At 37.9% G+C, this 14,485-nt stretch overlaps 1 protein-coding gene across 1 annotated transcript; it reads left to right on the top strand.

The window, feature by feature from the left end:
- Positions 1 to 4,573: 4,573 nt before the first annotated feature.
- Positions 4,574 to 14,484, top strand: LOC309883765 (phospholipase A2-like). Its single transcript, XM_082772092.1, has 4 exons — positions 4,574 to 4,901; positions 8,777 to 8,942; positions 11,711 to 11,817; positions 14,335 to 14,484. Exons 1-4 carry the CDS (start codon positions 4,856 to 4,858, stop codon positions 14,478 to 14,480), a joined length of 465 nt encoding a protein of 154 aa, XP_082628218.1. The 5' UTR covers positions 4,574 to 4,855; the 3' UTR covers positions 14,481 to 14,484.
- The last annotated feature ends 1 nt before the right edge of the window (position 14,485 follows it).

Raw genomic sequence — 14,485 nt, 5'->3', positions numbered from 1 at the left:
CAGGCCCTGGGTCCCTTGGGTACACATGCTACAGCGTAGAACTTTGCTTACAGTGTGTAAGAAATCTTCAGAAAGGCACAGATGACTGTTGAAACTTAAGAGCTAAGAAAGTCAGAAATTATTTACAGATTCCTTCCCTGCAATCTGCCAGTTCATGGCTTCGATCAAAGACAGATGATATTTCTATATCATAAAACAGACAGATCCACATCACTATATATATAGTGCTCCAATAACATACTTGTAATTTGTTATTTACCTGGGTGATTGCATGCACTGGATGGACTTTGTGCTAGTAGCCATTACAGTTGAGAAGGAGAGGGTAGAATCTGGAACAGAACAAAGAACATTTATGTAATAATAACCTTTCCAGCAACAGTCTGTTATGGTCAGCTGCGCACTAGCACAACATTTCTACGGGAGGGACATGACAACATTGTTGCCAAAGGGCATGTTGAGGATGCTACAAACATGGTTCCCAAAATTCTCTTGGAACATATTATTCTTCTCATAGACTTACCATTACAAAAACAGTGTAAGTCATACCATAGGCTGGTATAGTCTTAAATCAAAGTTGAATTTTGTTCTGTATGCTAGAAATAGTTTTGAGATAGTACCGTGAAGTATGTTATTAAATATTATAAACTGGTTCAGGAGAATATTTTCAAATCATTTCAAACATCTCTCTCTCCAGGTTATGTTTTATAACTCTTACCATTTATGGAACAACATCCCCAGCAGCATGAGATGAAGAAAACATTGGTAAACAGGAAGCGTTGGTTCTGAAAAGGAGCTACAGAGGACGGAAAGACATGAAAGAGAAGGAAGCCAGCCAAACCTCTAAGATGTGGGAACAAAGCCAATAACTGTTTCCAAACAAATTCTGGAATAAGACTGTTCTTTTTATGAAGATGATGATAAATAAGACACCAAGGTGCAGTTCCCAGCTCTACCACAACCCTCACATAAGAGTTTCACCAAATCACCCTGCTTCCATTCCCATCTATAACAATGGGAGAAATAACTTCTTCCACCATTCTTTATTAGTTGCTTGCTTAGCTCATTAATTCAGTGGGGTAGGAATATGTCATGTACATTGCAACATGCTTAACACAGTAGAATTCCGATTTTGTAGGACTTGCCTTAGATACCTACACACCCTAGTACTCCTACAATCATCATCATTACTAGGGATCTTCATAATAGCTAAGTTCTGAGTACATAAACCAACCCTCGTCCAAGGTAGGAGGTCAATTTTTTTGTTTGTTTTTAATTTCTCAGTAAAAATAATTGCTCTTACTAAATAGAAAGTGTTAATGAAAGCAACTTTTTCTGTTACTTAAAAAATACAGCTTTGCAGCTGTTTGGTCAATGGCAAACACACTATCGTTTTTCTCAAAATCACCACCTTCACCTGCTCACAGGGGAACTGGATACCTTGCACTTATTCCTGTTTTAGACCATTCCAACACTTTTCATCAACATTTTAGAATAAATTAGTCCAAAAAGTTACCATCTTGCTGTGTATACAGACTAATATCCTCATTCTACACATAAGGAAACTGAATCATAGACCCAGAAACCAGGCCTTTACAAACAACTTAACAAGATTGCCCATAATATTTTTGTTCTGAGAGAATGTTCCTCAGTGCAACTATCTGCCTCAATTATATTAATCTATTCCTCAGATTTAAAAACAACTTAATTAAAGCTACCGTTGAGCACATGCAGCCTTGGTTGAGAAAGGATATTTGAAAAGAAAATGCTTCTCCCTACCCTTGCACGGCTCCAATTCACAATGTACAAATTCACCAGTAAGAAAGAAAATGCCATTTCTTGCATACACCTTCTACCACTTACCAAGTGCTTCAGAAAGAAGAAAGGGACACTAGAAAGAGTGAATATGACATTTCCACTGTCCTATAAAATATTATTTTAAAATGTAAAGGGAATTTTGAGTCCCATTAACTAAGTAAACAATCGTCATAATCTGTAATAACTTCCAATCTGTTACTAGTATATTTTCTTAGCTGTATACAATGGCAATTATTTGGACAACCTAACTCCCCTTGAAGTATTTATTTTTCAGAATTTTTGTCCTGATTTCACTAGATATTTTCCTTTTACTGCAGTTCTTGTGAATCAGAAATCCTGACTTGCATTCCTTACTTCATATAGTTTGTTACCTCACAACTTTTTCTCTTTTCTAATGGAAGCAGCTGTAGCCTGAGCATTTCAATCTCATGTGATTTTTCAAGGGTTGTAAGATTGCTTTCCTTCCTTCAGGGAAAATGCATTTTAAAATCACAGATGAAATTTTAGGAAGCATATTTAAATATAGAGCATGGGAAAAAGTACTCACACGCAAGCACTATCACCACCTCACGACCTAAGAAATACATCAAATCAGCTGTAACCTCTTAAGTGGTCTCTACATAAAGATAAATATATTTCTTAAAAGTAACTGATTATATGATCGCTGGATAAATGCTGCAGAAGCTACTGGAACTTTGACAGCCCACTTCTGTGTCAATCCTGCTCATTTTAGTAGAACATTTCCCAGGGCCGCAGGACACCAAGAGGATGGTTCTATTCCAGTTCAAACTATTTACATATAAACTATTCAGTAGGTACAGATAGATAAATAATACACTGCTGTAATACTTTCTATTACTCTATGTATAACTTCTGCAAATACCACCTCACTTAAATGTTAATAGCATGAAATTTTGTGACAGTTGGATAACATGCATATGAGAAGAATTAGCCAGTTTAGATGAAAAATCCACATCAGCTGTACTAAGCCAACATCAGGTGCACCAGCACATTGCATCAGGCAGTCTCCTGAAGAGCAAACATGACATTTAATTCACGTTGCTCCGCTGGATATTGTTTTTAATGTCATATCCAGTGGTATGTTGGATGGGATACTGTTCAACTGGAAGTTTCACTATACTGCAGTTCAACACTATTAAAACACTCTAATAGGTGTGACTTATTGACCGGAAGAGTCAGTAAACAAATAATGTATAAGTGACAATATAAAAATAGTGTAACAGTAATTAGCAGCGTGACTCCATGAGTAATAAGAAAATTGTTTTGACCCAGTTGATGGCAGTAGCAACAAAATCTTCAAATAAAAATAAATAAATAGAATCTATTCCAACAGATGGATTATCTGCTATGGCTCATATATTAGCAAAACTTTCAGGATCATTGACAACAGTTATGATTGCCAGAGATCCCATTTTTCCAGCATGCAAGTCCAGCTCCCCAGGAGGTACAGCAGTAGCTCTGCTGTGCTCAGAACAGCCATGAGGTAGGGATAGAAGGAACTGCTGGCAGTGCACAGTAGCACCCTGTATCAGAAGCTGCTTGGCATCAGTCAGTGGGAAGGCACAGTCACAGAGTGAGCCTCTACCAGGATCCAGAACTATCGATGCCTATGCCTCGACATAATGCCTCTCGAGCTGGAAACCATGCTTTCTGGTTTGTGAAAACTTCACGCCATGAGTGTGTCTGTTTATTTGGGCACAATGTACAGCCTTGCCTGGCTAATGAACTGCTTCTGGTGTTCTGCAGGCAGTTGCACAAAGTTGTGTCAGGTGTGCAAAGGTATGTCAATATCCTACCTTCAGCTGATGTGTTTCCACATTTATCCCGCACTACCCTAACTTCTGTGCCAACACAAACAGTTCATAGAGTGGGTTAATGAGAACATAACAAAAAACAAACCTGATCCATCTGTGCGTGCTTTTTGTCTCTTGCAATCAGACCACATATGATTTTCCACTTCCCTTGTGATTAAAGAGGAGCGATATGAAGCAGAAAACAGGGTATTTTGATGCAAAAGTAGAATCATACTTCAATACACATCCAAAAACATTTTATTTCTTTGGTGAAAATAGCCTTTACTACAAAACTACAAGCTGCTTTCCAATAGTAAAATGGTGTGAACAAGTTCTTGGTAAATCCTGTTGAAAACAAGCAAAAAAAACCAAACACACACACACACAAAAAAATAAAAAATAAAAAAAAAAATCAACCAACCGACAGAACCCCAGCTGTCTCTTTTTCTTCTCTCTACTTCTTTATCCAGTCAGTTGTAGTGTGATCCAATGGGTGTGGTATACTGAAATGTAATAATACTACATGCAAAAGAGAGAGAGGAAAAAAATCAATACACAAGATATTCAGGGGTGCATGAAGAAATGCACTGGTTTTAGTACAACAATAAAAACTCTAATGAAATACCTGGAATGTAGCAGCAAAGAAAAGTGATGTAAAAGCAAGCAGTGTTGTCTGTGTGTTGAGAAGCAATGACACCACGATCAGAATGTGAAACCCAGCTGTAGATTTTGCAAAATAATCCAAGAGTTGGAAGGGAAAGCATATACAAAAAGTGAATGATCTGGAAGTGGGAAAAAAAAAAAAAAAAAAAGAAAAAAAAAAAGAAAAAAAAAAGAGAGAGAGAGAGAGAGAGAGCTCTCAGTATAAGCCTACTTTGCCAGAGGGAAGGTTAAAAAGTCCCTTCGATCGAGCTGCGGAGCCCACGGGCGGCTGCAGCAGCAGGGGCAGCTTTGCCTCCCCGGCCTCCCGGTTCAGCGCACGAACCCGGCGCTGGGCACCACCCCGCAGCAGAGCCGAGCTGCTCGGCCCCTCGCCTCGAGGCTGAGCCGCACTGAGAGAGGAGCGGGGCTGTCCCCGCTCAGCCGGGGCCCCCAGCGCGGCTCCTCCCTTCTCGGGAGCGCGGTGTCCGGCCCGGGGGCAGCCTCTTAGGGCCGGCGAGGGCGGCCCCGGCTCAGTCCCGCACGACGGCCGCAGAGCGAGGCCGCGCTGCTCGCCCCCGCTGCCCATGGCGCCCCGCCCGGGCCCGCTGCTGCTGCTGCTGCTGCTGACTGGTGAGTGCCCTGGGGCTGCGGACGGGGCTCGGGGGCAGGGCTACAGGGGCTGCGACCCCGGCCTGAGACCTGCCCCCGACAAGGGGAGCTGCTGGGCCGGGGGGAGGCTGGAAGGGGGCTTTGCTTCTTGGGGGGGAGCTTTGCTGCCTTTCCCCCCCCCCCTTAACAGAAGTTCATCAGTAATGGGCAAAATGTGTAAAAGTTTGGTACGTAAAACCCAACTGCAGGTGCAATAACCTTTCCACAGAGGCAGGATGTTTTACCATACCCATCTCAGGGTGTTAAGACACCCGAGGCACAAAGTTGTCCTGAAGTAAGGAATTGCTGGTGCTAGGATTGTCTGCACAGCTACAGCGGGCTTATTCATAGAGACTGACTCATTCCTCGGGAGTAAGTTACAGCACGGGAATGTAGTTAAAGGACCCCTGCCTCGTACCTGACTATAACAGACTGCTCACTTAGCAGGTATTTAATTTTTTTTTGTCCCCTACTTATTAAATTAATATCCTGTTTCTTAAACAGTATTAGAGACCAGTTGTAATAATTTATTCCATTTCCTCATAGATTTTCTGAGGCATTCATCAGCATAGTGCCTGAATGTACTTACTCCATGCTTTTTTGAAACTATACCATCATCATCCCTCTTTTACAGATAGGTAGCTAAGTTAACACATAAATAAAAGCATCTACTAATTTTAGGTTTCCATGGTGAAATGACAGAACCCAATCTTATTTTCTGCTACTATAAATGACAGGAAACATCAACTGCTCAAAGCCTAGCTCTCAGCAGTACACTCGTAATTTGTTTCTCTAGCCCTGGGATATTCAGCAGGCTGGCACCATTGAGAGGCATTGTTTTAAAGGGTTAAAACTAACCTCATGCTGAACCTCTCTAACAGCTGTAAGGATAAAATCCAGTTTTCCAGAATAGCATTCAGCTGCCTTAACTAAGAGATTCGCTTTTGTCTTCCTGCACTTGTCCACACATTCTTAAACCACTGGCAAATTCAGCAAACTAAATCTCACAAATAGAAAGATCTTAAGGACAAGAGCCTTGACCTGTTCTTACAGCATACCCTCTGTACAGAATGAATCAGGGGTCTGGGGAAAAAAAAAAAAAAAACATTACCTGATTAAAGACCACAAGGTAATGTGCTTGCATAATGGGGCCAACTTTATGTTCCACAAGGCTCACTGCCCCAATTCTAGTTCCTCACTTCAGAGTGCCCCTATTATTCCTTCTGCATTTTGATCATCCTCCAAGACTTCATCCTTTGCACAGCCCAAACCTCAGCAAGAACATTAAGGAAAACAATGAAAGACTGTTTCACTGCTTGTGCCAGCCTAGAGCAATCATTACAGAGAGAGCCTGGCTTCAGCCCGACAGCTGAGTCAAGCATCGCAGTCACCCATTCCGTAGGCAGTGAGGAGGAAGGGAAATGCAATTTACCTGTTTCTCAATGCTTGGTCCACAGTACCAGGCAAATTTATCTGTTCAAAGTTTATACGCGACCACAGTTCATAGAGATAGCATATCAGTAGTCTGTGCAACAAGATGAGGTGAGAAAGACCATTTCTGAGGCAGAAAAACATGTTAATTATTACATTGTCCCTTCCAACCCAAAGTATTCTATAATTCTATAACCATGTACAGCACAATCAAAATGCTTAAGAGTTCATACAGGTGACAAACCATGAAGGTACAATGAAGTTTAAACTCTCCAAACGTGGCAGGACTCCAATTTGGGCAACAAAATTACTGATTTGAAATCAGGCAGGACACCAACATAATGTGATTACTTACTGTTACTTTCTCTCAGGCTGTCTTCACTGTTAACTTAATTTCACTCTTCAAAAAGTCACCTGGTGGCTTTTAATCTCTGTGGTTTGTTCATTAGAATCACATAGAACTGAATAGATTGTGTTTGTGTCCCCACCTGCTATTTTTAATGTGTAAAGTAATCTTAAAATTGGTATAGCATTGTTTTTCCTTCAACCTTTACTTCCAAATCAGGTATATCACATCCATTTAAACTTGAGTTTGCTGATCTCGTTAGTTTTGTTTCCCCCCTAACCTCCAAATACTTGTCTGTAAAGCTTTCTTTTGAGAGCAGGAACACCTGAAATTTTAATATTTTCTTTGGCTTTATTCCACAGAAGTTCTGATAAAATATTTTGTAAACATTTATTGTGCTGCTAATACACTAACGCTATCATTACCGTGCCAATACTCCTCCTGTTTCTGTCATTATGTGAGTTCTAGGAGCATCCTTCATTGCTTTTATTATACTTGGGTTATAAAGCTGTTGGAACAAACCTTTCCTTCAGCCTCATTTTGAGCATCTGGTACAATACAGCCTTGCTTTATACCTGGATGTCCAGATGCTGTAACATTGAAAAATTCCAAGGATAAAGATTTCATTTCCTTTTAATTTATGTGGCATACTTCAAAAAAATTATACTTGAGCTTGCCATGGAGTAGACAGTTCATCACTTCCATTTTACCTGGATTTAAATATGGGACTGTCATTTCTCCGAAGTTAACAGACAACTGTGATGTAACCAGAAATGTGATTTGGAAGTTCTTACCTTTCTCTTTCTGTCTTGTTGCCCTCCTACACCTTCCTTCCCCAGCAGCCAAGAACCAAGATACACTCTGTACATTCTTCACTTGCTTCTGGGGTTTCGTCAGTTACTAACATGTACAGCAAACCTGGCTTTGCTGTTAGCCACTAATGTGGTTCCTTCAGTTGTTACTGGCTAGCTACAGGACTAGCAAAACTAACCACTTAAGATTATAAGCTGTTTTAGTTTGTAATGCTGCAGCCTTACTGCAACATTTTTTTCCAGTAATTTATTGAACCTGTACTGATAGCAAAGGTAAATGTTTTCAATGCTGGTGTAAAAATAACTTAAGACTTAAAAATTTCTGAAAATAGATTGGAGCCTTCAGTATAAGGAAATGCTGCCTATTTACCATCCAGGGTCTTTGATGTGTTAGCTTAAACTGAAGGATGACCTGAAGCCCTAAAAAGAGTCACATGGTGTCCCAACGTTAATCTGCCCAGGACCTAACAGCTTTAGTATTGAACTGATGGCTACAATAAAGTCCTTCAATAGTCTTGTTCTGTAGAAATGATGGTGAGAATCCCTTAAACAACCAACATTTTTTCTAACTTCCCTATAAATGATTCCAAGCACCCACATGCTTCTCTGCTCCCTGAAGGGGAATTATCATTAAAATATACATTAATCATACAGTCTTCACAACCTTCACATACATCAACAAAAAGAATTCCCTCCCAAATTTATACACACACCCTTCATCCCTTCAACTTATTATAACAACAGAAACTCCTCTCTCCCCCAGAAAAGTCAGTTACTTGGCATCTTAACCTAGAAATTAGGATACATTAGTGGAAAAAAAAAAGTACCCCATGAAAAAGGATATACTTGTACAAGTGTGAATTTTATATTATATAAAGTAATAACATAGGCAAAATTGCATTTTAGGATAAGGAGAAAGTCATCACTTAGGACATCTAGTCCTAGCAGACTTGTGGATCTAGACCACAGAACATGCTAGCTCTAGCCAGTTTTAAGAACAGAAATGACTGAAGTCTGTCATTATATGCTGCCTTCATGGGAGGAAAACACAACACCTTTTCTGAATGCTGTTCAGTATTCTGCTCACTACCAAGTAGGGGAAAAGGGATTGGGTCAAGGACAGTCAATCACTGTGCCCCAGAGTTTCAAAAAGAGAATGGAGCATTATTTCAAAGTACTGATATATATTATCAAAGTTAAAATAAATACTAATAATGTAAATGACTGTGTCTGCACATTAGATTCAACGCAAAGTTTTTCTTCCATAGTTTATAGAGGCACTCTTGGGGAAGCCCATTTAAGGAACAAAAGAGGAATTCTGGAATTAGCCGGAGCCATTAGATGTACTACAGGACGATCTCCTTTTGCCTACCTACGTTATGGATGCTACTGTGGACTGGGAGGAAGAGGATGGCCCAAGGACAGAGTAGATTGGTAAGAGTAACTATTTATCTGAGTAGCAAAGTGCTGAATGCTTGCAAATGACAGAGAAAAAGGACTAAAATATGAATTAGGCCTATTTAACATCAACACAGGAACTGACTCTAAATTCTTCAGAATGCTAAGAAACTCTGAAGTTATTTAAATAGTATCACTGTAGACCTACATGAGTCTTTATCTCAAACTCTTACTGCATTAATATTTGTTTCATGGTACAACTGAGTTTTCTTGCTGTTGCTGCTTGGCCGAAAACTGAAGTCTTCTTAGAGACGTTTTAAAAACTAAAACATTCAAACTATCTATTAAAAAAGCCCCAATTGCAAGTCTTTTGATTCTAATTCTGTTTTGAACACTAATAAAATGGGATGAATAGTACATAGAAAGTTGTGCAAAATTCAACCTGTGAAAAATAACTTTTGAATAAGAGGAGCTATGAATCATTACTACAATAATTATAAAACCAGTCCTTTTAAATTTAGTATGAGACCTTATTATACTGACTACCGTCAATTTAACTAATAATTGAATGTTAGCTGTCAGGGAGATGATTTCATGGTTATTGTAGTTAAATAAAAGTTAAATAAAAGTTTTACATTTTCAAGGTTATCATTATAACAATAAATTTCCCCACCATATGTTACCTCTTGGTTATCACTTTCCAACCAGATTATATTGTAAAACAAATTAAAACAAATACCTGACACTTACATTTGGGGTAGAACATACAGAAAGGCATACAGAAAGCTTGCATCTGAGTTTTTTGCACAGAGTAGTTGTGCTTATCAGACCTTAAACTTTTAGGATCTTTTCATATGTATTTCAAGCTTTTGCACATAAGTTCTGTTGTTTTAAAAGAGAGTATTTGTGGTTGCTGCTTTATGGCTGGGAACACATGAAAAGAAGGATCTGTTATTAGTTATAGTTAATTGCATAACCAAAGATAGTGGCGAAGCATCTATAGTAAGCTAATCTTTCCTTGTGAGTCTATTTCTCACTTCACAGAAGTCCCGTAATAGCAAGAAGCTTATTCTGCACAAGCCATGGCTATGTAACATTCAGAACAAGCCAGAAGTGGCTTATTACTCTGCTTCTGCATTTGACCAAATTAGTATTTGGCACTAATTAAAACGTAGCATCAAACACTCTTACCAAATTGTATTTCTTATAGTCATGAGCTACACTGTGAACTGTTTACATTCAGAATTAGGTCTGAAAACAATTTAAGTGAAATTACAGAAATACTTAATCAGAAGCAAGAATGTCTGTAATGGAATTATTTGTATAATACTTACTGCAATTCAAATTTATGCCTATCACAAAAATAAACTTTCAAATGGAGACAATTTTTATTGATTTTATAAGACATATAAAATACAGAAGCATTTGTTTTTTATATTAAATTCTTAAATTAGGTCTAAAGTTATTCTAAAAATATAAGAGAGGCATTCTTAATAAGACTGCTATTTCTGTAGAGACATGAAGATAGACTGAACTGTGGCAAAAAAAAAAAAAAAAAAGAAAAGAAAAGGCCATACTTCCTGGTTTATTTACCTTAGTCCTGCTATGAAGACTCTGAGTCCATTTTTTTTCTTTTGTTTCTTGGAAGACACTTACTCATACATGTAAAAGGGATGTATTGAGCTACTTAAAAATTGAATAGCAAAATGCCTGTAAAGTACTGCAGGATGTTTAAGTGAAGATTGTTGTACAATTACCAAGTAATTATTTAACAAGCATACAAAAAAAAGTCATTTCAAGTGAGAAAAAGTCAATGCCGTGAGGTCTCTTGCAAACAGATTCCTCAGGCAACCTAAACACCATTGCTAAACATCACGTACATACTATAATATGATGGTTGTAGGCTACCAGGAGGTAACTGAATGACTGAATGCAAAAAGCTTGCGGATGCATCCTGTTCTTCCACTAAGGAAAAAGAACAGTCTGCAGCAAAGACTTGCAAACTATTTATCTGAATTCAGGTCCTTCCCTACTTGCTATTCTGGGCTTGCAGTGTCTCCACACCATATGAATAATTATTTTTTTTTAAGCATTAAAATATGCCATTAACACTTACCTATACTGTTTAGTTCCACAGTGTGATAGAAAGTCTATGAATTCATTGTCTCAAATGTGAAAAGAATAACCTTTAAAGCATGATCTGGGGTAATTTTCTATTTTTTTTTGTATGATAGGGAGTAAACAGTTTTAGGTATATGACATTAAACTGCAACCATGCCTATGCGTTACTGAACAGTTCACCTGCACCATCTAAGGACTTTGCCATGAAAAGACATTTTTGGTAGTATGCTTTGGCCTAACAAGTTTTCTCATCTAACCCACCCTCCCCCCCCCCCCCCGAAATTGTTACAAAAGTCATCAATAATTGGCAGAAAAATAAGTCACTTATTATCTGACAAACTATACTGGTGTTTAATCATCTTCTTGAAAGGGGCTGAAAGGGAGGGGGTAGGCATTTTGTTTAAAACTGAGAATACTTGATAGATGCTTACAGATGAAAGGGAAAGTTCAACTAAATCAATGTGTATCAGACACTTTTTTCCCCTGAAAGAATACTTAATGTCTATATTATCTGTTAAACAGTTATCCTGTTTTGATTCAGTTAGGCAACTCTTTGCACATTCATACATTTACTGTTTTATTACTTTACAACCTACTAAATATGCTGATAAAAGCCATCTGGATTATGTGACTGTAAATTACCACAGTATGAATTAAGGCAAACCCATTTCTGTTTCTCTCAGGTGCTGCTTTAACCATGACTGCTGCTATGGTAAGGCAGAACGAGCAGGTTGTCACCCTAAGATAGAAAGTTACCACTGGGAATGTGAAGACAATGTTGCCATGTGTGGTGAGTGGACGGTTAATGTTTTTGGGTTTAGTTTTTCTTGCACTGATTGCCTCATGGACTTCATAAAGAGATGCTTCCTTAACTGCAAAATCCTTATTTTACCTTCCCTCCTTTTGCAACCTCTTTGCAGGGTAAGCTATTTTTCTAGAAAGCATGACTATACCAACTGAATGCAATTTCTTTTTCTAAATCCCCACCTGCTGACATAACCAAGCAAAATTCTGATCTACAAGTTCCTATTATTTTTTCAGAAAATACTTCAAAAATAAACAAACCAACCTACCCATTCTCACTCAAGCTGTGTAACGTGTACATATATTAAGGAACCCACGCTATGCCATGGTCTCCAACTGGAAAGCAACTACAAACAGGGACAGAAAATTACAGCTGTTTAAAAAGGATCATTTTTATACTCAGCAGAAAATATTACATACCATTTCCAAGTTCATAATGTACACATTTTTGACATACTTACCACTGACTGACTGCACACCACACTGCTAGTGACTGCAATGCACAAGTGACTGCAATTAAAACTTAAAAGTTCAAACACTGAGGTAATAAGTTATTTGATGAGTATATTTGTTTATTGAAATAGCGTGTCCACAAGCCATAAAATGTAGATTTGAAAATTCAACCTGATAAAGCTTGTTTGATTGCTCCAAAATATGAATGTAATACATGCCAAGCTACAGTATAAAAGGGAGGGACAAAGAGATGATAAAGAAATGAAACAAATATATGTAACAGGGAGAAGCAGCATGTCTTTTACATGATTTGTTTACAACACTCAGTGTTTTCACATATACAAGAACTTTTTGAAGCTATAACACCTAAGAAGCCCCCAAGCTTTGCAAGCCCTTAAAACACTTAACACTTTAAAAATATATATTTTTTAAGTCAAAGTTATTTTGCATGTATGCTACGACCCAGAATACAAATCAGCTTAGTATCTTATTATTTGCATTGCAAAAGTGCAGGCCCTTTTATAAATTTGATTAAAAGTTAACTCTCAGACTGACATATTTTACAGGTAGCAGGGTAGGTCATTCAGAGAAAACAAAACAAAAACCCTCGCTTCACAACTAAATTTAATATTTGCCTGACCTGAAGTCAGATGAAGGTTTTTGATGTTATTTTCTTTCCTCCTTTTCATTCAACCCCTATTTTGCCCAAGCATCTAGCTCATATAGACTCTCTACTTAGTAATTTCCTCCTCCGCTCCGGAAGTGCTAAGCATCTTCTCTCTTAAACTATCTAACAGTCAAATTGCAGTCAGCCTATGTTTGGCTGTAAAGGTTCTGCTCCTATTCCAGACCAGAAGCTGACATTTTGAAATACTAGTCAAGACAATAAGCATATCAGCAATAAATAAAGTTGGAACAAAATAATAAAATAACTTTCTCAAATGGTATGCCAGCAAAGTTTGGAGCAATAACCCTTCCCCTTCTTCCCCAACCCCCCCCCCCAAAAAAAAAAAAAAAAAAAAAAAAAAAAAAAGAATAGTTCTTCTCTAGTCTTCTCAGTTAATATTTTATTTATACTACTTACGCTATTGAGAAGCTTATAGGGTAGCTAGTTACAACATCAACGTATATACATTAAAAACAGTCCCATTTCATAGCAGAATTTGAGTTTCTTCATCACAAAACTGAATGCTTGTTCTGCTCCTAGACAAATCTCAAGCAGAGATTGAGGTAAGCTTTCACACTCTGACAAAACATAATCAAAATTTTTTCAGTTTACAGACTGCTGCAGGAAAAAAAAAATTGCGTTTCTGGGTTGGCACAATAAGACTAAAACATACTGCTGTGGAAGAAACCGTTCATGCCAACAAGAAACGTTAATGCTAGAAGACAGCATTCATGGCAAAAAACCCTACTAAGTTTCTGTTAAGGACTACAATTACAAAACAACCATGGCTAGAGATGGATTTTATTGTACTTTAACATACTTTACCTAACTTCTTACAGAATACCTTAATTAAAAAAAAAGGGGGGGGGGAGGGGGGAGAATATAAGCTGAAGATGGAACACCTTTGCATTCTTTATTACACATAGATAATTTTTAATGCTACATCCTTTAATGGAGTAAAAGCACATGTGAAATGGAAATTTCTTCCCAAACTCAAATTTCACTAGAGCAAAAGGGCAGGCAAAGAGGGTTACATATCACTTTCCAGAGGAATTAGTTACCAGAGTTCCTTTTCTAAAGAAGGTAGAGAACTTTTGCTAAAGCAAACCATGCTTATGTATCCTCTATTGCTGAGCTGTCCTTGCATGGAGCTCAGTCTAAATACAACAGATTTCCCAATAAGCAAAAGAACTGTCTTACTAAAGTTCAGTATAGTTCCTGTTGCATTTGAACTACAAGAGTAAAATAAAGTATGATTGCTGTTTTGTAAAGGATTGCATTATTTATCTGCCAAACATAGAATAGGAAGTAATGATTGCCGTAGTTCCATTTGTTATTTCTAATTACTTCAAACTAATATCAAACTTATTTGTTTTCTTTCAGAATCAATAGAAGAAAAGTGTCAAAAAATGGCATGTGAATGCGATAGCCAAGCTGCCAAATGTTTTTCTAAAGCTCCCTATCATACAAAGTACCTTTTGTGGCCAGATGTTATGTGTGGTGAGATTCAGCCTGTGTGTAGATATTAGGTACA

Source organism: Aythya marila (assembly GCF_965140915.1).
Source record: "Aythya marila genome assembly, chromosome: 15".
NCBI classification, from domain to species: Eukaryota; Metazoa; Chordata; class Aves; order Anseriformes; family Anatidae; genus Aythya; species Aythya marila.
Note: the sequence above shows the minus strand (reverse complement) of the source record. Positions and strands in the feature narration are given on the sequence as shown.

What these genes read in the sequence shown, in the direction of transcription:
- LOC309883765 (XM_082772092.1), top strand. Translation starts at nt 4,856, where the DNA reads ATGGCGCCCCGCCCGGGCCCGCTGCTGCTGCTGCTGCTGCTGACTG. An exon ending in CCCAAGGACAGAGTAGATTG is followed by an intron (nt 8,943 to 11,710) that starts GTAAGAGTAACT and finishes TGTTTCTCTCAG; the next exon opens with GTGCTGCTTTAACCATGACT. An exon ending in AGACAATGTTGCCATGTGTG is followed by an intron (nt 11,818 to 14,334) that starts GTGAGTGGACGG and finishes GTTTTCTTTCAG; the next exon opens with AATCAATAGAAGAAAAGTGT.